Source organism: Lynx canadensis, chromosome D3 (genome assembly GCF_007474595.2).
Source record: "Lynx canadensis isolate LIC74 chromosome D3, mLynCan4.pri.v2, whole genome shotgun sequence".
Classification (NCBI taxonomy): Eukaryota; Metazoa; Chordata; class Mammalia; order Carnivora; family Felidae; genus Lynx; species Lynx canadensis.
The window spans coordinates 46,948,361-46,970,389 of NC_044314.2; the positions used below are offsets into that span (position 1 = coordinate 46,948,361).

A 22,029-nucleotide genomic window follows, 5' to 3' on the forward strand; every position below is an offset into this window, starting at 1 on the left:
TGGGTGAAAGATCACTTTGAGATGACACAGCTGAGTAGTCAGCCTGAAATCCTGGTTGGTATTTTATTAATTTTGCACCAAGATAAATCCTGAAATTCTGACAAACTCCATGACAGGTGAAATTCCTTCTTGCAGTATCTGCTCAGCAAGAGGCTGCTCATTTCATTCTGTTCCGAGGCAGGCAACAGGAGGGCAGCTTTATAATCAGCCCTCAAAGGACCCCCAGCCGCCCCAGAGTCTCGGGCTGATTGAATAACTCCTGGGCCTCTTCCCCTAGGCCTCCATCAGCGGGGGTCCTGTGGAAAGCAATCTCCCGCAGACTGGCACTGAAGTGAGCTTTAAACCACCATTTTCTGCTCTCCAGAGGAGCCTGGAGTACTAAAAGATAGATGGGCTGCAGATATTTTATGAGAAACTGTCAGAAGAAGAGCAGAGTAAATGTTTTTTTTCTTCTCCTTCTTTGAGTCACACACTACATCACTGTTGAATTTCTCCCAGAATCTTTTACATTTAAAGTAAGAAATTAATTGGTGGCTAATCTTCCATTCCCCCTCCTTCTTCTTCGTTGTCTTCCTCCTCTTTTTTTTTTTTCTTAAATATTCACACAGAGGCCCTTTGCTTAACCACAGTTGCAGAAAATCAGTACCATTTGCGATGAAATATTTATAACGACAGAATGAAAAATTGGATTCATTTTCTGGACTGTAGCCGAACAGTCTGCAACTTTGCGCGGCGTTGTTTAGCATCTCTGATTCCTCCCTTCCGCCGGAGTCTTTTTCGAAAACATGCCACATGTACGCTTACCTATGCTTTGGAGGGATGCCTACCAAAACACGGAACCCATTTTGACTCTTCAAAAAGAAAAATTAGGGGAGAAAAGAGCATATTTCTGTGCTGCGGCGGGCGGGGGGGGGGGGCGGGCTCGGGTCCGTAGAAATGTAGACTGGATGAACCTGGTCAAAAGGAAGAATGCCAGCTTTGCAGGGAAGGCAGGGAGAAGTTTATAAGGAATACAGAGACAGTCTGGTGTGCGCTCTGTAGCAGAGTACAAACAGCAATCAGCAGGCCACAGTATCTGGGGGCAGATTTATAAGGGGAAATGGGAAAGCAGGACTGAGGTGTGTAAATATACATCGAATATCAGAGCTCACCTTCTTTTTTCCCTTTAGTGTTGACTGCATACGCTTTCCTTTCCACGTGACCCTCATACTCAGAGCTGCTTTCTTTCTAACAGCGTTGATTATAGCATTTTTTTTTTAAGAGATAAAGGACCAAAGGATTCTGCTAAAACAGTCCGGCGCTGTATTTCAAACGAGTGCAAAGCTGCAACAATACATTCGTTCTTAGGACGGGACCAAATTGGATTTGTAGCAAGGTGCCTATCAAGTAAATTTCAGTCCACCCAACAAGTTTTCGCTTTCCTCTCCACAGATGGGCCTGAGGAGCCCAGCCATGCCCCCTTCCTTCGTTGTAGGAATCTAACAAGGGATGGCTCCCTTGCTAACAGGGTCTCCTCAGTCTCCTGTTCCAGCCCTGTAAGGTGACCTCTCATCCGTCCCCTTTTGAAGCACTGGGTTTAATTAGTTAGCGTTGTTTCGCTGGTTTTATCATGAATAAGAACAGTCAAACTCCCATCTTCAGGTCCCATGCACTGAATTTGCATCATGCGTTGCCAACTCCACAAGATCAATAATCCATATTTTATTGCACAATAAAGGCTGCCTGTAATTGAATTAGCTCATTCATTCCATCTGATTAGCCCTATTTTATTCATGGAGAAGAAAAATAATAGAAACCTACCTTCACCGCTATATTGCCTTATGTGAATGGAAAAGAGCCTTCGGCACTGTAAAACATCTTCCTAAAGATGTAGAGCATTAACGTCAGTATTTGTTTATCCTAGGGATGAACTGAATCACATGACACTGCATTGTTGTTGTTTTTTGGTTTTGGGGCTTTTTTGGTTTTGGCGATCACCAGTGTTCACATCCATGGTGTCCATCTGTCCGCTGCTCCGCCGGCATGAGTATCCAATAACAAGAACAAGACCCCACCGCCCAATTCTGAAAGGTAGCTGGAATAAACGTCTTCTGTTATGCGCCTTTGGAGAGATTCACCTCCAGGGATTTACCCTGAGGTCATTACCTCTTCTCCATGCATGGGTTATCATTTTCAAGAGGTTCGAATGCTTGCTCTATTCTCATTGTCACAGAATCTCAGCCCAAATTTGGATGCGGGTATTGAGAAACACCGAACGGGAGAGGGGCCCTTTATTACTGGGATCTCTCAAGATCTCAGAGCATAATACAGTTTGTATGTGACACGCACTGTCTCAGAGGGTTGGAGTTTTTCAACAGGCTTCTAGCTTTGTCTTTGCATTGCCCCCCCCCCCCCCCCACAAAATAAATAAATGAAATGATTTGGAGAAATATGCTGACAGCACGAAATGATGTGTGTTCTGACACAAACTGCATTGTAGCTTAGAAATCTAGCCTGAAGTTATTTTACTGTAGCATGTCTTTGATTCTTTGATTCCAGGAAGAAACAGAATTTTCCTTGAAAGCGTGTGTTTTAGGATGTGACAATAACTTTTCTCCAGTGCTGGGCATGGGTTGGGCAGATTGTTTCTACTTAGCCCTTATTACTGCTTTCTTTCTTGAAGACAGAGGTTAAGGGGGGGAAATTTTTTTTTTACATTAGTTTTTCAACAACTTAGGAGAGTCTGAAATATATACCCTGGCGAATGGAAACTATAATAGTGTGTATTCAGAATCAGTCTCCTCTCTGCAGACCAGGAAAGGGACATTGAATAGCGCTCATTTATGTACTGCCAGACGTATTTCTGCATGTGATGTGGCTTGCCGAACCGCTTTGAATGATTTCCAGTGTTATTAGGCAGACTCAGAGGAGTAACAGGCCTCATGACAGAAGTAAAGAGCCGTGTGGCAGCACTCCTTGCTGAGGGAAAGTTGCGCGTCAAACCCGGTCATCAGCGAGAGAAGCGCCCAAACGCAGACTTCATTTTAATATCCGAGTTAACAACTCTCTGGGAATATTTCTCTTCCTCTTGTCCAGCTCCTTCTGTGTTGTGGCTGGTTTGCATTTGTGTTTGAAGTGCCAGGCGGTTTAATGAAGTTATTCTTTTATAAATTTTGCAACACTGAAGCAAAGCATGAGGGCTTTAAATTAGAATAAGTGCCACTTCTGTATGGCAGGTTCCTTTGAGGACTGATTAGAATGAGGCCTCCCGTTGCCAGGCCCTTTATGCATAGCAGTGTTGCTGCATGTACTGGTTTACAGCTCACCTTTGAATTTGCATGAGTGTGCACCGTGCCTGCTGCCTGGCCCTCTGTTAGAGCTGTCTTTCTTCCAGGATCATGTTAAATACTTCACTTTAAAGAGTTATTTTTTTAATTATATTGCTTTATTGTAATGAATTAAAATTAACTTGGAGTAGCAAATTATATAAGGACGGGAGGGTTATAGATTGCTCTCACCATAGTTACAGCACATCTTTGTGTGGGGGGAACAAGAGGCTGTCCTTCTAGAAGCTCTGTGCACCCTGAGAGGGGAGGAAACTGTCCCGCAGAGACCTGGAAGCAGTTCCAGAAAAGGTGCCCAGGACGTGGGAGGAGAATGGGAGTTTAACGTGGGGGTTTCTGAAGGAAACGGAAGCTCTTCTTGGCCGGATGGAAAGCTGGGGAAAGCTCCGCCATTGTAAGGCCCGAAAGATCCCGAGACAAGAGTAGATGATGGACAGGAGAAAATACGAATAAACCTGAAGACCTGACGAGGCTCAGTGAATTAAGCATTCCCGATTTCCTCTCTTCGTGCCTGCCTGTGTGAACTGGCTAATAAACAGGGGTGATTTCAGGGAATGAGGAGGCAGGAGATTATTAGAGAAAGGGGACTGGAAACTTTCTACAGTACACAAAAACACACAGAGGAAAAAGGAGAGGAAAGAGCGAGCAAGAAAACAAGCACCCACCTCGAGTGTGACATTATTTCTCCTCTCTCCAAACCAGAGTTTTTGGGTTGTTTTTGTTTTACTTTAAAGTGAGGGACACCCAAATAGACTTGAATTTGTGAAATACTTGCATGTTAAAAAGACTTTCTTAGAATTTAAAACAAGGGCAGGGGCGCCTGGGGGGCTCAGTCAGTTAAGTGTCTGACTCTTGATTTCAGCTCAGGTCATGATCTCGCGGTTCATGAATTCGAGCCCCACATCGGGCTCTGTGCTGACGGTGTGGAGCCTGCTTGAGATTCTCTCTCTCCTCCTCTCTCTCTGCCCTTCCCCGGCTCGTGTGCATGTGCTCTCTCTCAAAATAAATAAGTAAACTTAAAAAAAAAAAAAAGAATTTAAAGCGAGGCTACTTTGGGCTCCTTCTAATTGCATTCTCCATGGAGGAATATATGAGCAGTGAGGGACAGAAAGATCAGAGGCAAACACCAGGGATTTTACCTTGTAGAACCCATGTACGGATGTAACAACCCCCCCCACACACACACACACACACACGGCACATGCTCACGCCAACATCCAACTCTGGCGTGGATGTGCACATCCACGCTTACACTTAGGCAGTTTAATCGTGTAAATGATGCAAGTCAAATGTCCTTTTATAGTTTTATCCATTTTATGTACTAAAGCAAATGCTCTAGTAGACAAGCATCTGGTTGCTTGTGATGAGGAAAGACTTTTTGCTGTTACTCTTAATGATTTATAACGCGTTTGACTTACTCTTAATACGACTTCACCTCCTAGAGAGTTTGGCGGTGTTTTTAATAAAAGAAGTAATACACTGCAAGGAAGTGGCATTTCTTTCGCTTTTTGCCCAAGTTCAATAAACTATTTTTCATAATTGTTGGAATTTGGTTGAAGGGAATCCTTGTCCGTATCAAGCGGAAAAGCAGAAAGAGTCCTTCCTTGCTCCCTCCTTCTCCCTACAAAGGTTACCCTTTGAATATAAATTACAAGCCTTGTGCGTCTCTCATTCTAATCAGATGACCTTTTGAATCTAGTGGACCAGAGTTTAAATCCTAAGCCTGCCAGTCAGTTTTTAAATCAATGCCCTGTTCCAGCAGCTTTCAGGTATGTAACTTTAAATTTCAATGGATTTCAAAAACACAAATGAAATAAGTGATGCGGGTAGAATCTTGCAGCTGATGGCAAAACTCGCCCAAGTTGACTGCAAGGTCTTGGGCCAAGTAACGTGACCAAGGGTAATCTCACTAAGTCCTTTAAAAACAAAACCTTCCGGGATTCAAAATCTAAGAGAAAAGGGAGGAGCAGGAAACTTGTCGTGTTGGCAAGAGCACAGTTCTGAGCAATTATCAATTTAAGCTCCCATTATTTGCCGCTAATTACTACACGAGGCTGTTAAATATTTAGCAGAAGTTTGTTTAATTGCGTTTGACTGGGAAGGGGGTGCCTGAATATGGGCTGGGCAGCAAGAGTCCGTTGTGTTCATCAAGAGCCGGGCAGAAAGGAAATTTGTATTCGCCCAAGATGAACACATTACAGTGTCAGACAAGCCTTCTTTTTTTTTTTTTCTTCCTCCCGCAGATTTATTTATCTTTAAGGTATCTAAAATTAGAGCACGGAGAAGGGCACTGTTCACCGATGTAAAATTGGAAGGAGGTCATTCTTAACCTTGTTTACAGATGTTCTAGTTTAGAAAGCGCCAGTGTGATAAATTAAACATTGCAGGGGGAAAAATTAAAGCTTAGCAACAACTGGCACATGGACACATCTGTCCGTGAAGCACTGACTTAATCCCTGAATATCTTATTAGACTGTATTGCCTATCAAAGCCTTCTGTCCCATAATACGCTGGGATCCTGCACTTGTAGAAACTGAGCAGCATCTTTTGGCTTCAGCCTCACTTTCACTTTTGCTGGCTTTGTATAGTTTGATTTAAATTTTCTTTTGGCTCCTTGCATGTAAACAAGTAGTTCAACTCACTGTTCTGTTTAAAAAATAAACTTTATACTTGTATTTCCCAGCGGCTGCTGTGCTCTTTTTAGTCTAGGCTTCCAGTTTGGCACCTTTTTTTCCCCCTTAACATAGTAGATACTGTGTGCTATTGCCAGTTCCAAAGTGGGAAAATGTAAGCCTGGCAGGTAGGTGAAACGGATAAGGGTCAGCTAGCAACTGAAATTTTACTGTCGTTTCTAAGATTTCAATGAAAAATGAAATTATGATGATGTTAGCGTTTCCCATGTGTGACCCATCAGCAGTGCTGCCCTTTTGAAACTGGTGGGCCAGAGTGGCTTGTTTTATTTCTCTGATGTTTAACTGTCCAAATTCTAGAAAATTGTTCTACATTAGCAATTTGGGCATGGCATTATTTCGAAAATTAGTCCTTGCTTAGGCTTGAGAAGACTCATCCTAGACCAAAGCTAAGGTAAGTAGGTGGGTATTCTTGGGACAGTGTTAACCACCATAGGCTTTCCCAACTTGGTTTGATGTTGTGAGAAAGAGCGCCTGTAACGAAAAGAGCCTCTTTTTGAAGGGGCTCCCCACGTCTCTGCCCAGCCTGAACAATCTCCTGCCCTACAGATGACTTCCCGTCCTGAATGGTCTACACCCTCTCCCCCGATTCTCAGCCCGATTCACGCTTACTCTCCCTCTGGTGCCCGTCATTCCCTTCTAACCTTCTCCTCATCACTCCAGCACCAGGCAAGTGTGACTCCTCTGAGAACTAAGTCGACTGTCTCTCACAAGAGGTGAGGTGTCCTTTCTCTGTGGCCCGTAGCATCCCGTCCTCGCTGTAGCTGGTGAGTGCGTGGGGGTGGGTGTCTGTCATCTCTGCTGCCGGCCCCGCCCAGAGATTAGAACACATCAACCGGTGCCACTCAGCAATTGCTTCACACCCAAAGCCAGCTGAGCCACCAGAATAGCTAGAAGACCTTGAAAGCTGGCTTCTACTCTCTGGGTCTTAATTTCTTTATAAAATGAGATATCAGAACAGATGCTGCTAGGACCCTCCCAGCTCTGAAATCATTTCTTTGGTTCTCTGACGTATTCGTTACTTACACATATAATTGATGCCTGCTATTAAATCTAGATCAGCAAATTAAGGATGACGGCTCTTCTGTTTGTTCAAAGTAGATAGTCCAACTATTCATACCTTATATATGAATTCTAAGTTTAATACCGATCCTTTGTTAGATTGCAAATATTCCTAAAACGGCATCGATTAATTGCCACGAAAATGTACTACCTTTGTTCACTGATGGTACATGGATGTCACATTGCTGAATGAGTGGACATTTTTGGAGACACTCGATTCTTCATACAAGCAATGCCATTTATGATATATCTCAAAGGATATTACGTATCCTTTCCAAAAGTTCTCAACAATCGCCCACTCTCACCCATTGAGTATATTTGAAGATGGTATGTGATATAGCCCCATGCAGTGTATGTGTCCCTTTTGCTATCCTTTTTGTTTGTTTTTAAATTTAGCGGAGGAGATACCTCTTGGACTGAAGGCTAAGCAGCATGCTCAAGCATGGCACAGCAAACTCATTGTGTTTTCAAAACACTATAAAACAGTGATCGTCAATTGGGGGTGATTGTTTTCCCCACCAGGGAATACGTGGCAATGTCTAGAGACAGTTATGGTTGCGACAACAGGCATGTTTTTGATAGAGGCCAGAGATGCTGCTGAACATCCCACAGTGCAGAGGACAACCCCCGCCCCACCCCCCGCCAAGCAAAGAATTGTCCAGCCCAACATGTCAATAGTGTTGGGGTTGACTGTTGAAAGGCAAGTCCCACTGGCCTTCTAGAATCTATTTAATTTGTAGGCTTCTCTCTAGAACAAAGCAATTGAGTGACACATTTTGTGTAATGACTAAGAAATGGCTTCTTGGATTGTCTTTTGGTTTCCTTTGGATGAGAGAGAAGAGCTTAATGCTGCAAATATATGGCCAAGACTTCTAAACATAAACTCATGAACATGCCAATGTCCGCATGCTTCAAGGTTATCTCAGACCATCTTTTTCTAGGCTTATTTAGCATGAACGTTCAAAGAACAACAATAAAAATGTAATTCAGTGAAATTTACTAGAATGTGAAATCATTTCTTATGGGAGATGTGATGGAAACGTCATTGCCAGAACCACTTAAAATTAGCCTGGAGTACGAACTTTATAAAACAATTCTGTTCTAGCAAGGGGACCGACTAAATAACCTAATGGTCCTTTTCTATCGTTAAGATCTTGTATTTTTCTGGTCACTTCTGATGACACCCTTTCACATTTTGCTTTAATATGACTTGGTGTCATCCAGAAAATGCTTTGAGATGTCAGGCCAAGCCCATGTGAACTGTTAAATGTCAAAAGAAAATGCACCCGTGTCTCTGTAAGTTCATGGCGATGGTATTACCATGTGAAAAAATACAAAGGGAAATTCTGTCAGTGCAAACATGATCATAAATGCAACATTCATGGCATTAAAGAGAGGGGCAAAAGCATATGACAGTTTTTGAAATGCCATTGCTGTGTCAAAACAAAAGAGTAGGACCCCATTTTAGTAAATTCTACCAAAGTAAAAATTATGAGTCAGCTTTCCTGGCTATGAAAATGGCTATTTATGTTTTCAGATTCCCAAAACACTTTGGGAAATATTATTTATCTTTTAAGGACTATTCATTAAAATATACCATATCTTATAAAATTGCACATACCCATGTATATGTTCCTGCGGGTTCCTGGGTAAGGTTCGTGAACCACAATTACCCAAAATTTCTCCAGCCAGGAATTACATGGATTGTGGAGAGTGGAAACTCTGGGGTGGCAAAACGGGGTCTAATTGGTACTTTTGGATGATTTGGGTCTTCCGTGTAATTTTTAGAACATTACTAATGGTACTTCTAGCACTGTAGCAGTTTCAGTTTTAATTAATTTAAAACTCTGAGTACTTCTGTAGTTGTTTGGACTTTGAAAATGTTCATTTATTACATTCACATCCCATTAACCTTATTAAGGCGTTTAAAGGCTGCCCTTCGCCATAGTTTTTCTCTAGCGTGTGGGGGGAATAAACCCCAGTATCCTGTCGTCATGAGGTGCCTACACTTTTAAAACTATTTCGCTAGCAAAAGAAGTTGGGGGTGAAAAAGAGAGAGGGTGGAAATGTAAAAATCTTGATTAGAAAGTATAATTTAATAGAACATGTATTGAACCAAATGTATTGATTAATGTAGAAGATATAGTACTTGTATTGATTCAAACCAGAGATTTAGTACTAAAAGCTCTGAGCCAAAAAGCTGTTGCAGATTGCTACAAAAGTCAGTTTAATGCTGTCCTTGAGAATGCCTTCACAAAGAAATTCTTCTAATGTTTGAGGACTAGGTGGAATGCGGTATATGTCAGTTTGATCCCGGAGGGTTTTATTTTGTACTCTAATAGCTGTTACGAGCCTACATTATATCCAAGGAGTAATTTTCCTTAGGGGTGCCCGGCTCGCTTTGTGTCAATATTCTAGCATTTTAAGTCACGTACAGTATATGCTTCTGGGAACAGGGAAGGAGCCAGCCAGACTCATAATGGTCTGCATTCATTAATAAAGGCAGAAGCTTCTGTCCCTCCATTGCCCACTACAGGGATGCCTCTTTGGCCTTCAGGGACCCGTACAGACACATTTAAAGAAAGCTTTATTTTGAGTGGGCAGGAGATGAAATGTAGGACTTGCAGGCATTTCCTAAGTCAGCTATATGCCCGAGCACAGGGGTGACCTTAATGGGTCAAAGAAGAATGCAGGTCAAAAGACTTATTATCCAGCCTGTTGGAAACCAATTGCTTTTGTTTAAAAAAAATAAAATAAAAAATAAAAAAAGCAGTAGGGCTTAAAGGTGGACGGTAATGTAGAATTCTGTGTGCAGCCCGTAACTGTATGTGTGCTGAAATATGCCTCTGGAAAAATACGAGCATACAGATTATCCATAGTGTTTACAGATAAAGGTCCAACCCTAGTGATAAAAGGAAGGCTAATATAATTAGTTAATCAGTGATGATTGATTACGGATGTTTGCATTCTTCAACTAAAGAAAAAACAACACGCCGCCATGGTGCTGTCACCATCTGTTGAAAGAAACAGCCACACTTAATCTTTATATTTCTTTTATTTCTTCCCGCCTTGCATTGTTACAGAGCCACAATTGCCTCCTATTTCATCTGGTTGGAAAACATCTCATTTAAATTGAATACAACTGCCGTTTAAATTCAGGATCCTGATGGCATGGTGAATTAGTGGAAAGCTTGTTATTTCTATTTTTTTTTTTTCATTCCTTTTTCAAATAGCATGCTGGCTCTTTTTCTTACTTTTAAAAGCTTGTCAGAATTTGTTTGAGACAAAGGGCTATAAATAGGCAAGTCATGGTAAAAATGATTAACATATTTGAATCAACAGATCTCACAAAACTTCCATTCAAACGCAGTTTTTATTTTTATTACCATCACTACTTAACATTTTACTGATGGCAACAAGAGAGTTACAAAGCCAGACGAGACGTGACCTCTGCCAAAATTTTGGACAAGTGAGGGCAATCTGTGGCCACAACTTTTGGGGGTGGGCACTCAAACTCTCCTCCCTGGGAAGGTAGATTCCCCCTGGGCTTTCCTCCAAAGCTTAACTTCATCCTTGTTGTTGGTGCGAATATTCAGATTCACCTCAAGATCGCAGGAAAATGGGGTAACTTGGCCAAGGTGAACAGTTTCAGGAGATCATGGGGTTTTATTTTTTATTTAAAAATATTTTGCTTGGATTGCATTTTAAATAGGATTAAGCCGTTTGACCAGTAAATGTGGTCAGCTCTCAGAAAGGAGGAGGCTGAATTAATCATTTGTTAGCGTGCCAAAGCCCAAGATGAGAATTCCAGTCTTGTAAAATGAAAGGCATCTCATATTTTAAAAGAGATGCATGCACAGTGCTAGTAGGGAATTTTGAAGGTCCTTGTCTGGTTTTTAGCTTTCCAAGTTTAATTTCACATTTATAGGGGGGAAAAAACCACACTCCTCCCAAATGGGGCCCTTTACCGTAAGGAGAGTGGGTTTTTGAAACCTGGCTATTAAGGTATCATACCTAGATGGATCTTCTTTTAAACTTTAAGGTGTGCTGTGGATTTGGTTTTTGTTTTTGTTTTTTGGGTTTTTTTTTCCTTAACACAAACCCCCCTCGTGTAAAACAACTGTTCATAACTGGGATTAATGGTTTGCAATTTTCAGTTACTTAGACATGGGGTCTCCAAGAGATGGCTTTTTGCAGAGTAGAATATGGCTCTCTGTGGGATTTCAGAAGTTTTCTTCTCTTCCTACTTCCTTTTCTGTCGTCACCCCCTCACATGCCCCCATCGCTTTGCGCTGGTGTTCTCCTCGATTATGTAAAACGCTTTCCCTTCATCGGAACAGATCTTTTTCCCCATAAACTGTCATTGCATTAAAGTACTTTGGGGACCGTGAATTGCTGTGTAAAAGCAGTGATACGACCCACTGCTTTGTTCGAGTGTAGTGTTTCCTCTGGACCCAAAGAGCGCGAAACTCTCAGGTGGAAGAAGGCTGCTTGCTGACAGCCTCCTTGCTGGGCATCCACGGTTGTACCGCCGCGACTCGGGACCAGTGTCCTGGACGGAGCCAGAGCAAGAGGGAGCCGGGCCCGTGGCCCGCCGTCTCTTCCTGCTTAGTGCCTCTCTTGCCCACTGTTCATCTTTCCCACTTGTTCCCGGTTCTCCCTTTCTAAAGAAACCGTGTCACTGATCTTAAAAAAATTTGGGGCACCTGGGTGGCTCAGGCAGTTAAGCATCCAACTCTTGATAACGGCTCAGGTCATGATCTATCTCACTGTTCCGTGGGTTCGAGCTCTGCGTCACGCTCAGCGTGGAGCCTGCTGGGCATTCTGTCCCTCTCCCTCTCTCTCTGCCCCTCCCCCACTCACACTGTCTCTGTCTCTCTCAAGATAAATAAACTTAAAAAACACTTGTTAATAAATAAATAAAAAGAAGGCTCCCATGAAGCAACTTCTTGTTTCTCTTAACACAGGATCTTCAGTGAAGTCTGGAGACTCACACTCTGAGCCTTTTTTCTCCAGTCCTTAAAGTCAGCCCAACCTATGCAGTTCAGACACCCATTCCTTCCTTCAGAAAATGAAATTGGGCCATTTCTATCTTCAGTGACTCAGAATAAAGCGTAGGGGTGAGGGGACAGACACGGCCCAGGATTCCTTGAAGGTGGTGGGGGAAAGCCTTTGAGGACTGGGTTTCTTTTGTTTTCAGTGCACATATGCCTCACCCAAGACTGCCTACCAGAATTCCCACTTCCCATCCTGACAGTCACTACTAGTGGTGGACATGGGACTACGGGAGCCTGTCTTAACTTCACCCTCAGTTGAGCGGGAGCCAAAAAAAAAAAAAAGGGAAGGAAAAAAATGACAATAACTAATGTCAATCATATGCAGGCATCTCTACACCAAGAGAACTTGCTGCCTTTACCGTGTCCCGTGCCAGATTTCCCAGTTACACATTATTTGTATTAGGGCTCTTTATTTTTGTGTAAGCTTGAATTTCCCAAGCCGTAATCTTGTCTTTCTCTCAAATGATCTATCTTCTTCTCTGGTCATATGAAAAGCATAAATCCTTTATAGCAGCAACTTCAGTCTGTTGTAATAAGTAATTCACATGTATTTGTTCATTTCTCTGCACCTCTGAAGAGGCTTCTATGGCTTTGGTTTAGGATGAAAGCATCTGAGACACAACTATTGCCAACTGTTACAGCCAATTCATGTTAGGTTTTCGTCTTGCAGTATCTGAATAGAGGCACGTACCAAAACACTGGAGTGATTGCAATATATCTTCCTTTATTAACCTCCAGAATCCTATCAAATATGGAATGTCTCTTGTAAGCACTTAAACATTTAAAACTAATGTTATTCAATTTGTTTGTTTATTTGTTTGTTTAACTTTGGTTTAAAAAAAATCCATTGCCCATCGGTGTCCTATCATTTAGGTAACTTTTGTCATAAATGAAAAACCCGATCAGACTTGACCCTTTGAGACAACAAAAGGCTTAGATAGGGTATTTTGAACATATGAACTTTTGTATTGTTTATAAACTCTGATCATCACTGTGTTCATTTTTAAGGAAATAGGAAAGTTTTTTAGTCTCCTCGGTATTTTGATTACTCTTTCTGTCTACCTATTGGTGAAAAATAATTTTCAGAAGTATTTAGAATCAATACAAAGAAAAAAAGGCTTGGCATAAAAATGATCTGTTCCTGTATGCACTGTTAGGCTAGTGCTACTAAGTAGGAAAAAAGATCCAGGCTTATCTTCCACTGCATTAATAACAATAGGTATGCTTTCAATAAGGGAGAGTGAAATAAGGTTCCTCGTCATTACTGGTTGCCAGGCTTCAAAAATGCACTAAGTTTGAAATGGAGAAGGGGAAGCCTGGTGCTCTGGGCCCCCACCGGGCAAGCGTCTGGTCATTCAGTAGTATTCACAGAGCAGGCAATTTGCTAATCATGGGGGATGAAGAGATAGCAAAGATCTGTAAGGCTTACAAACTCTGCTTTAAAAACTTCCATAGCACCTGTTCACCTCCACGACCCAGCCTGAACTCCTTAGCAAGGTGCAGAAGGCTCTCCGTAACCAGGCCCCCAACTACCGTCCAACTTCCCTTCTCATCAGTACTCTTGGTTCAGGACACTGTAGGAGACTCCATCCAATCTGAACGACAGGTCCACGAACATACCTTGTGTATTCTCGCTTCATTGCCTTCAGTTATGGGAGCCTGGTGGCCCAGAGTGTCCTCCCCAATGTCCTTTCATGTTTCCAGCATCAACTCAAATGTCACGTTACACACGTTACTCCAAAGGCTAAGCAATATTAGGTGTGATCATGGCATTTCTGTGTTCATTTCTGATACAGTTCTTCCATATAGCTCTGCCATCTTGTGCCCGTGCGACTTTCTTCTTTAGACTGTGAGCACTTGGAAGGCACAAAGGCAGGGACCATCCCATTCCCTTCAGTAGCCCTTGGCTAGCTAGTCATTCACTTGGCCGCATCTTTACGATGACTGCAATGCTGTGGGCTGTGCCAGGTGGTGATACAAGTGTTCAACAGATGTTTGTGAAGGAATGAATGAATGAATGAATACCAGAATTTCTGACACAGGGAGAGAGCCAGGCCTACAAATAACCAAAGACAAGACCTCAGATATGTACTCTATGAGCGCTGCAAATGCAGGAGGAGATCAGAGGAGGGAGAAATTGGTTTTAGATGAGAGGAGCATGGAAGTGGTTGTATCTCGAGCTAGACGTCAAGGTTCTGAGCAGAAGAGATGTGTCAGGGGAGGGTGTGTAAGCTCAGAGATGGGACATCATGGCTCAGGGACAGTGCAGAGGAAGAAAGGTGGAAATCAGGCCCTCTGCAGACTTATGCTCCGAATGAATGTCCCTGGTCTGGGGCTATCCCCCAGTGGAGGAGGAGATTGTTCTCTCAGAAAGGGAATGCACCGTGTGGATGGAGAGGAGACAACCAAAGTACAGCAAAGGCTGCTTCCTCGGGGGCTGGGGGTGGGTGCAGCTGCTATGATGTGCTCCTGAGCCATGTTGTGACAGCCCCAAGCCCACCCCCCAGGAGAGGAGCTGGGGAAGCTTCCTGCCCCCTCTGTGTGTTGTTGGCCAGGCAGCCCTTGCCTGTACAGGCCATATTCAGGGACAGATAGAGCCTCTGCTGTCAAGACGTTCCCACCTAAGAGCGATGAGAACAAAAGCATCTGTAATGGAAATAATGCACAGATAAATAAAACTGTTAAAACAGTACTATCCTGGTCTTTGAAAAGCAGGTCTTATTTTGGTAAGAAGGGACGGCAGGTGGGAGGGTCTTCTGGGAAGGCCTGGCAGAGGCAAAGAAGAGGAAAGGCATGGGCCAACCATCTCACCTCCCACAGGCCGCTGGCCCTGCCTCTCCCCGCCATGGTACTCACTGGGAGCAGCGAGGGGTCAGGGCCCGGCAAGCACCTATCCAGCAGCGTGCAGAAACACAGTTCACGTCATTCTCAATCCACCAGCACGTATAGCTACTTGGTCTGATGACAATAAGATCGCTTAAGTGTTTTTTTTCCCTTTTTCTTTTTCTTTACAGAATCATACGATGACCCAACACAGCAGTTAGTGCAAGTTCCGTCTCTCAAGGAGAATTACTTTTGTGGCACAAAAAGGGAACATGTTTTACTCTTTGCACGAAACTTTCATTGTTAATGTATAATATTCAGAAACATTGTATTGTACCATAAAACTTGTATTATCAAACTGTTGGATGTTCATGTGTTTGAACTTTTGAGCACCGGATAGACTCCTTGTATATAAAGTGTTGCACATGTATTATGTCGTCTGATACTAAAATGGTCTTATAAAGACAAGTGGACTTGGGCCCTGTTCAGGCAGGATTTAAAAAAAAAAAATGTGAGCAAAATGGCTTAAGAGAAAGTATTTTCGAGGAAGACAGATTAAAACAACTTACAAATGAGACTATGTTTGGACTTCCTTTTATTTACACTTAAGCCTAGAATTTCTCTTTTGGTATATCAACGGTTAAATCCAAGACTATTTTTTATTGCTGAAGATTCTTGCAAACCACGAAGAGATGTTCTCACAAAACAGAACCCCACAGCTGGATAAGGCCCGTATATATATTTGTAAGCCTTGCAATGTGACAGGTAGCATCACTATATATGCAATAGTTGTTATGTAGACTGTCAAAGATTTTTTTTTTCCTGGATACATTTGAAGCTTTGAGTGTTCAAGGTTTTCCTTAATGATTTCACACAGCCAAATTCTTGAATCAGTTGAACTAACCTGTATGTTACTGTTATTAATGTTTACTCTGCGGTCTGAACCTGGAGATTACTGGAATTGTTTTCCAAGAGGAAATAAATTCAGTTTACCATTAGGTATGAGTGTATTTGTGTGTTTTCTTTTTCCAGTTACTCTACCATTAAAAAAATCTAATCGCCTGCACCCTTGGAGGTGAAATCTGCTCTTGAACATATCACAGGACAACCTCGATCATATTTAACCTTTTCACACTGGGCCAAAGGCAGCCGCGAGGAGATTCATCACACTGCATCGGGAAAGAATCAGACCCAATATACTCCTCCTCCCTCAGATACTACCAGGTCACATTGTACTGGAGGATTCTGACATCACAGATGGATGTGATGGCTGTTTTCTGCATAATTTGCAGCCCAATTCATGTCATGCTGTGCAAATCTGAACTCGAAGTAGATGGCTGCAATTTGAAAGGCAGTTTGGCTTATGTGTACTTAAGAAGCAGCTTTGTTCATTCAGAAGACAAAGCACAGAGCAGGGAGCCAGGCGGCTGTTGGTTCGAGCTCTGGCACTGACTCCCGGTGTGGCCTTCTCCAAATCGCTCCGCCTTCTGGCCTTGGCTCCCCTGGCCAGGGGAAGTAACACAGCCTGCTCATCGGCCTTGACACAGGCATGGGGTGCCTCTGGAAGAGAGCTGGCCTCACAGCCTGCAACAAAATGGGGAATGAGCAGTAGCTCCAATGTCAGAGCCTTTTTGTTTGGGGAAAGGAGAGAATGGCCATGGGTGAGTTGAGTCCTGATACATGTTGAGTCAAAATTGGTAATATTGGTGATATTGATGGGCAACTTTCAACCACATCGTGCTTCAGATATTTCACTTACTACGACTCTTTTAACCTCTTTGAAACTCTGAGGACCTCAAGCAGACCTTTAAACCTTAAACAAGAGAGAATCCTCGACAGTACTTTTTTGTTTTTTAAATTTTTTTTTTTTCAACGTTTATTTATTTTTGGGACAGAGAGAGACAGAGCATGAACGGGGGAGGGGCAGAGAGAGAGGGAGACACAGAATCGGAAGCAGGCTCCAGGCTCCGAGCCATCAGCCCAGAGCCCGACGCGGGGCTCGAACTCACGCACCGCGAGATCGTGACCTGGCTGAAGTCGGACGCTTAACCGACTGCGCCACCCAGGCGCCCCTCGACAGTACTTTTTTGATGGGGAGACTGACGCACGGCCCGATTTACCCTATTCTGTCAGCGAGGGCCCCCATGCATGAAACCCAGACCGCTCACCCCACCATTCGCAAACCGTAGCCTGCATCAGAATCATCTGGAGGGCTTGTTACATCGCAGGGCGCCCACCTGATGCCCAGAATTGCTGATTTAGTAGGCCTGAGGTGGGGCTCCAAATCGTGCAATTCCAGGAGGTTCCCAGGTGATGCTTCTGCTCCAGGTGTGGGGGCCCCACTTTGAGAACCACTGCTCTACCCCATTTCCAAATTAATTGAGTGCATTGAACGTGAATAACCATGCAGAGTGCTGGAAAATTATACCATTTATTTTGTTACCAATAAAGAAAAAAAATTGGTCAAACTTTAAGACCATTCAGAAACAAATACCTCATGGTGTGAAAGTATGTGTGCTGGCCAGTGTTTCATGTGTGTATTCAGTTTCTTAATGCTAGGAAAACCTACATCTATACATTTCACAATGGATTGCCAGCATGCTATTTAATTAAAAAGCTTTTTCACCAGCTCCATAAATAATGAAGTATGCTGAGAATATGCAAGTACATTCATAATTAAAATACTCAGCTATATTTAAAAAAAATTAAGATCTCTGGTCTATTCAAGGAGTTTGCATTTAAAATGAAATAGCCACACTTAATAATGATTTTTTAAAGGCTTTAAAACTGCTGGTTATTAACGAGTGGGTTATATTTCACTAAAAGTAAGCTGCTCTTCATTCATGGAAAGCAGGTGATGGTATTATCCCAGGGATGGATCCCAAGTTGCCTTTCACAGCCTTGCTTCTAAGGGACTTCCCAGACTTTCTAGTAAACAGCAGAGGCGGTGTTCATTCTCCTAGAGGCTGTCACACGGCTGGCCACTGGGCTCCTCCAACATGCACAGTTCAGCCTCTTCCTCGACAAAGCTCGAGGCCAAAGGAGCTGACCCTTCCTTGCTCCACATGCTTGATCCTCTGGTGAGTACAAGGTCATCCAAATTTAGCAGGTCCTGGGGCACCCTGGGTGGCTCAGCTGGTTAAGCGTCCAACTTCAGCTCAGGTCATGATCTCACGGTTCGTGGGTTCAAGCCCCACCTGGGGCTGGGCTGTCAGCACAGAACCTGCTTTGGATCCTCTGTCTCCCTCCCTCTGCCCCTCCCCCACTAGTGTCTGCGCTCTCTCTCAAAAATAAATAAACTTTAAAAAGGTGTAGTAGGGGGCGCCTGGGTGGCGCAGTCGGTTAAGCGTCCGACTTCAGCCAGGTCACGATCTCGCGGTCCGGGAGTTCGAGCCCCGCGTCAGGCTCTGGGCTGATGGCTCAGAGCCTGGAGCCTGTTTCCGATTCTGTGTCTCCCTCTCTCTCTGCCCCTTCCCCGTTCATGCTCTGTCTCTCTCTGTCCCAAAAATAAATAAATGTTGAAAAAAAAAAATTTAAAAAGGTGTAGTAGGTCCTTCCTTACAACCAATGGTTCATTGGGTCATGACTACTAAGCAGTGTGTGGTGCTTGGTGCCTTATTTCCTACTTCATTCCGAAGAATATAAGTCAGCTTAAAGATTAACAAAATGTTATCAGGAAAATCAGAGTGAGGCAGAGAGGAGGAAATACACTAAGTAGTTACCTTTTTTGTGCTTCAGTTTTGGTTTTGAATGTGTTTTAGTATTGACGTTGACCTTCCTAGTAGTAAAGGGAGGAAAAAAAATGAACAGAAAGGCAGGAATATATCAGCTTCTTTGAAAAAAAAAATCTTTTTTAATGTTTATTTATTTTTGAGAGAGAGAGAAAGAACACGACAGGGAGGGGCAGAGAGGGAGGGAGACACAGAATCTGAAGCAAGCTCCAGGCCCTGAGCTGTCAGCACAGAGACTGACATGGGGCTTGAACTCACGGACTGTGAGATCATGACCTGAGCTGAAGTCAGATGCCTAACCGACTGAACCACCCAGGCACCCCTATACCAGCTGCTTAAGAGAGATTTTTGTCCCCTAGTACTTCATTCCCAAAGAAGTTTCTGGAAGACCTGATGTACCAGCAGGGGCCAGTATAAAAGCCACTCTTCCTGACTGTAATTTTATGATCTAATGCCATGGTTCTCATCTGGAAGAATGCTACTGGGTCTATGGGTAGAGGCTAGAGACACTACTAAACATGCCACAATCCACAGCACAGGGGCCTCAGAACGAAGAAACATCCACCCCAAAATGTCAATCAATAGTGCTAAGGTTGAGAAACTGCTCTAATGTGAAGTTTCCTATGATTTCTCAAGGACCTTTTACATTGCAATCACCTAGGGGACTTCAAAAAGCTCCACTGCCTGAATTGCACTCCCGGAGAGTCTGACTCAATTGGTCCAGAATGCAACCCGGGCATCAGAAGTGCCCCAGACAACTCTAGCGCAGCCACGGTTGAGAACCCCTGGGCCGAGCTAACATTCTCAGGCCAGTGTGCTGGACCCAGGACCGGAAATTTGAAAAGAACATGCAAGGAGTAGAGAAGTAGCACGGGTCTCAGACTCTCTTCCCTCAACATTACCTTTTATAACTGGGCCTGTAATGATGATTTTAACTCCAAAGTAACATAATAACCAATACTGAGTTTAGGGAAAAGGGGGAAACGACGCAGAACCTCACCACCCTTACACCTGGTCCAGGATTGCAAACACAGTGAGAGAGAGAGAGAGAGAGATCGGGCCCAGTGGGGACTCTGATGACCTGGAGAGCAAATGCCCCATCACCTGCCCCAACTGTCGCCTGGAGGGAAAGCAGCCTGTGAGGCCAGATTGCCCAATGTCTCAGGAGAAGCCAGCAATCCGGGTGGGTAAGTGCCATGTGCCAGTTTCTAAACGTTGGCAACCTACTCCATTTTTTACTCAAACTCTGCTGCCCTCCCACTGTGTGGGCCATATGAGACACACTTTTCAGGCCAGGTCCGGCTCTTGGATGGCCGATTTTGACCTTTGGCATCGATGATTCTTTTTTTCTAATTATTGTCATCCCCAACTATTTAAAATGTCTGTTTTAAAATAACTGTGTGGTTTTGGTATATAAGAGTTTGAGTTATGCTTTGTTTGAAATTGGTATCGCATGCACTTTCGAAGCTTCGCTGCAGCCTCCACGTTTGTGCGGTCAGGCTGAGCAGCAGTCTCCCGAATGGATGTGCTCTCTGTAAGTCTACTCCCATTCCTGGACATTTAGATTTCAAACAGATTTTTTTAAAATGATGATGGATAACAAATAGCAGAAAGTACAAAATTCTCTGTTGTGAGTCAGATGATGCTATATTCTGTGTTGTTAATGGAGGCCAGATTAATGTGCTTTGGGGATCGTGCAAATAAATGGGTTGACATTCTACACTGAAAGCTGATAAGTGTAGTCAGGGTTCCAGCCCAAATGGAAGGAAGTGGCATCAGAGGCAGCCTTTGGGGATCCCCCCGCCACAGACTTATTAGGCTCCTTGGAGCAGCACTGGGTCTGTTCCAGAACCTGGACAAGGACTCCAATGAACCCTCAAGTTCCACTCTATAGAGCATGGCAGCTCTGCCTTTGGGGGTGCGACATTGCAGAACCCTTGAGAAAGGAAGTTTGGAAATCCAGATCCCACTAGAGAACACCTGCAAATGCTTCTCCACTCTGCTCCGGCAGGCCAGAGCCTCTCACCATCTCCCTTGTGTGGAGGGAGCTCTACCAGACATACTGAAAACTCCTGGAGTCCAAGGAAGAGGGATGATTTAGGGCAAAATGACCCAGCATGGGTTTCTGGAAGGTTCCCAACACTCAGGTCTGGCTGGCACTGCATTCCTGGGTGAGAGCCTCTGGAGGCTGAGGAGTAGCCATGACCATCTCCGCCAGATTCCTTGGTAATGAAGTCAGCTGTCAACTCCTTGGGGGGAAAAGCACAGAGCCCCTTTATTTCCAAACAGGTGTTGCAGCATATTAAAGGTTGAATTCCATCTTATGCTCACATCCTGAATGAGCCAGTTTGCAGGCAAGCTCAGTTCTTTCTGCAAAGAGGGAAACTTGGCAATGGTGGAGGCTGAGTACTTAAATGGCAATCAACTTCTGGCTCATATCAATTAATTCCTTCATGGACTTCTGCCTAAGTATAGCATCTTGAATTCCCAGCTGCGGAGGCTATGAAAAGCAGCCCAAACAACACACACCACGATCTAGGGGAGAGCACACCGGTGAAATGATAATGGCTGTGCTATCTCAGGGCAACAATGGATGCCAGTTTGGGGCTCTCTCTTTGTTTACCTGCAGAATACAGGATAGGACATACACCCCATTCTCTAGATGGGAAATTCTTCAAGAAAACTTCTGCTAAGTCTAAGTGAAATCATCCTGAGGGGAATCACCTCCTTTGGGCTTTAAAATATCCATTTGAAAGCGACCATGAGATGTGGAAGCAGAATGGGCACTAGGAAATCAGAGGATGGCTTTGTTGTTACTCAGACACCAGGAAAACCTATCCAAAAAATGGCCTTCAACCCAAGGAACTTACTAGAGTCTTCTCCATCTCTGTCTCACATGAACGGGGAGCATCTTGATCAAGATACACAGCCAGACTGAGAGTGAATATTGGTAGTACCATGGGAGATTTAGCAATTTTTCAATTCATCTGGTCAGTGCAGACTACAATTCTGAGCACGACATCTACATGGGGATGTGAATTTCAAATGCTTCAAAACTCAGGCGGTCTCACCTGATCTAACGAGCTAATAATGTGGCTATCACCAAGGCATAAGCAAGAAAGTCAAGCTTGCCTGGCAGAAGCAAAGTTATTTTTTCTCCCCCTGCATGTGAAACATCCCTGCTTTGTCTCCCTCCCTGCCCTCCTTTCCTGAACCAGAGGAAGATTTTAGTTCTCTTCTACAGGAGACAAAAATCTTTGGTTCGCTAAGGGTCATGCGCCGTCCAACAGAGTAGCCACTAGCTATTTAAATATGTGGCTTTTTAGATTTAAACTAATTTAAA

General features: G+C 43.7%; 1 protein-coding gene across 2 annotated transcripts in view; it reads left to right on the top strand.

Moving 5' to 3' along the window:
* The window catches only part of ZNF521 (zinc finger protein 521), a 280,011-nt gene extending 264,058 nt beyond the window's left edge, over positions 1-15,953 (top strand). For both annotated transcript variants that reach the window (XM_030336929.2, XM_030336931.1), the window contains one exon: positions 15,147-15,953. In XM_030336929.2, coding sequence (XP_030192789.1) covers positions 15,147-15,176 — 30 coding nt within the window. In that variant the 3' untranslated portion in view covers positions 15,177-15,953. The remainder of the gene's footprint in view (positions 1-15,146) is intronic.
* The last annotated feature ends 6,076 nt before the right edge of the window (positions 15,954-22,029 follow it).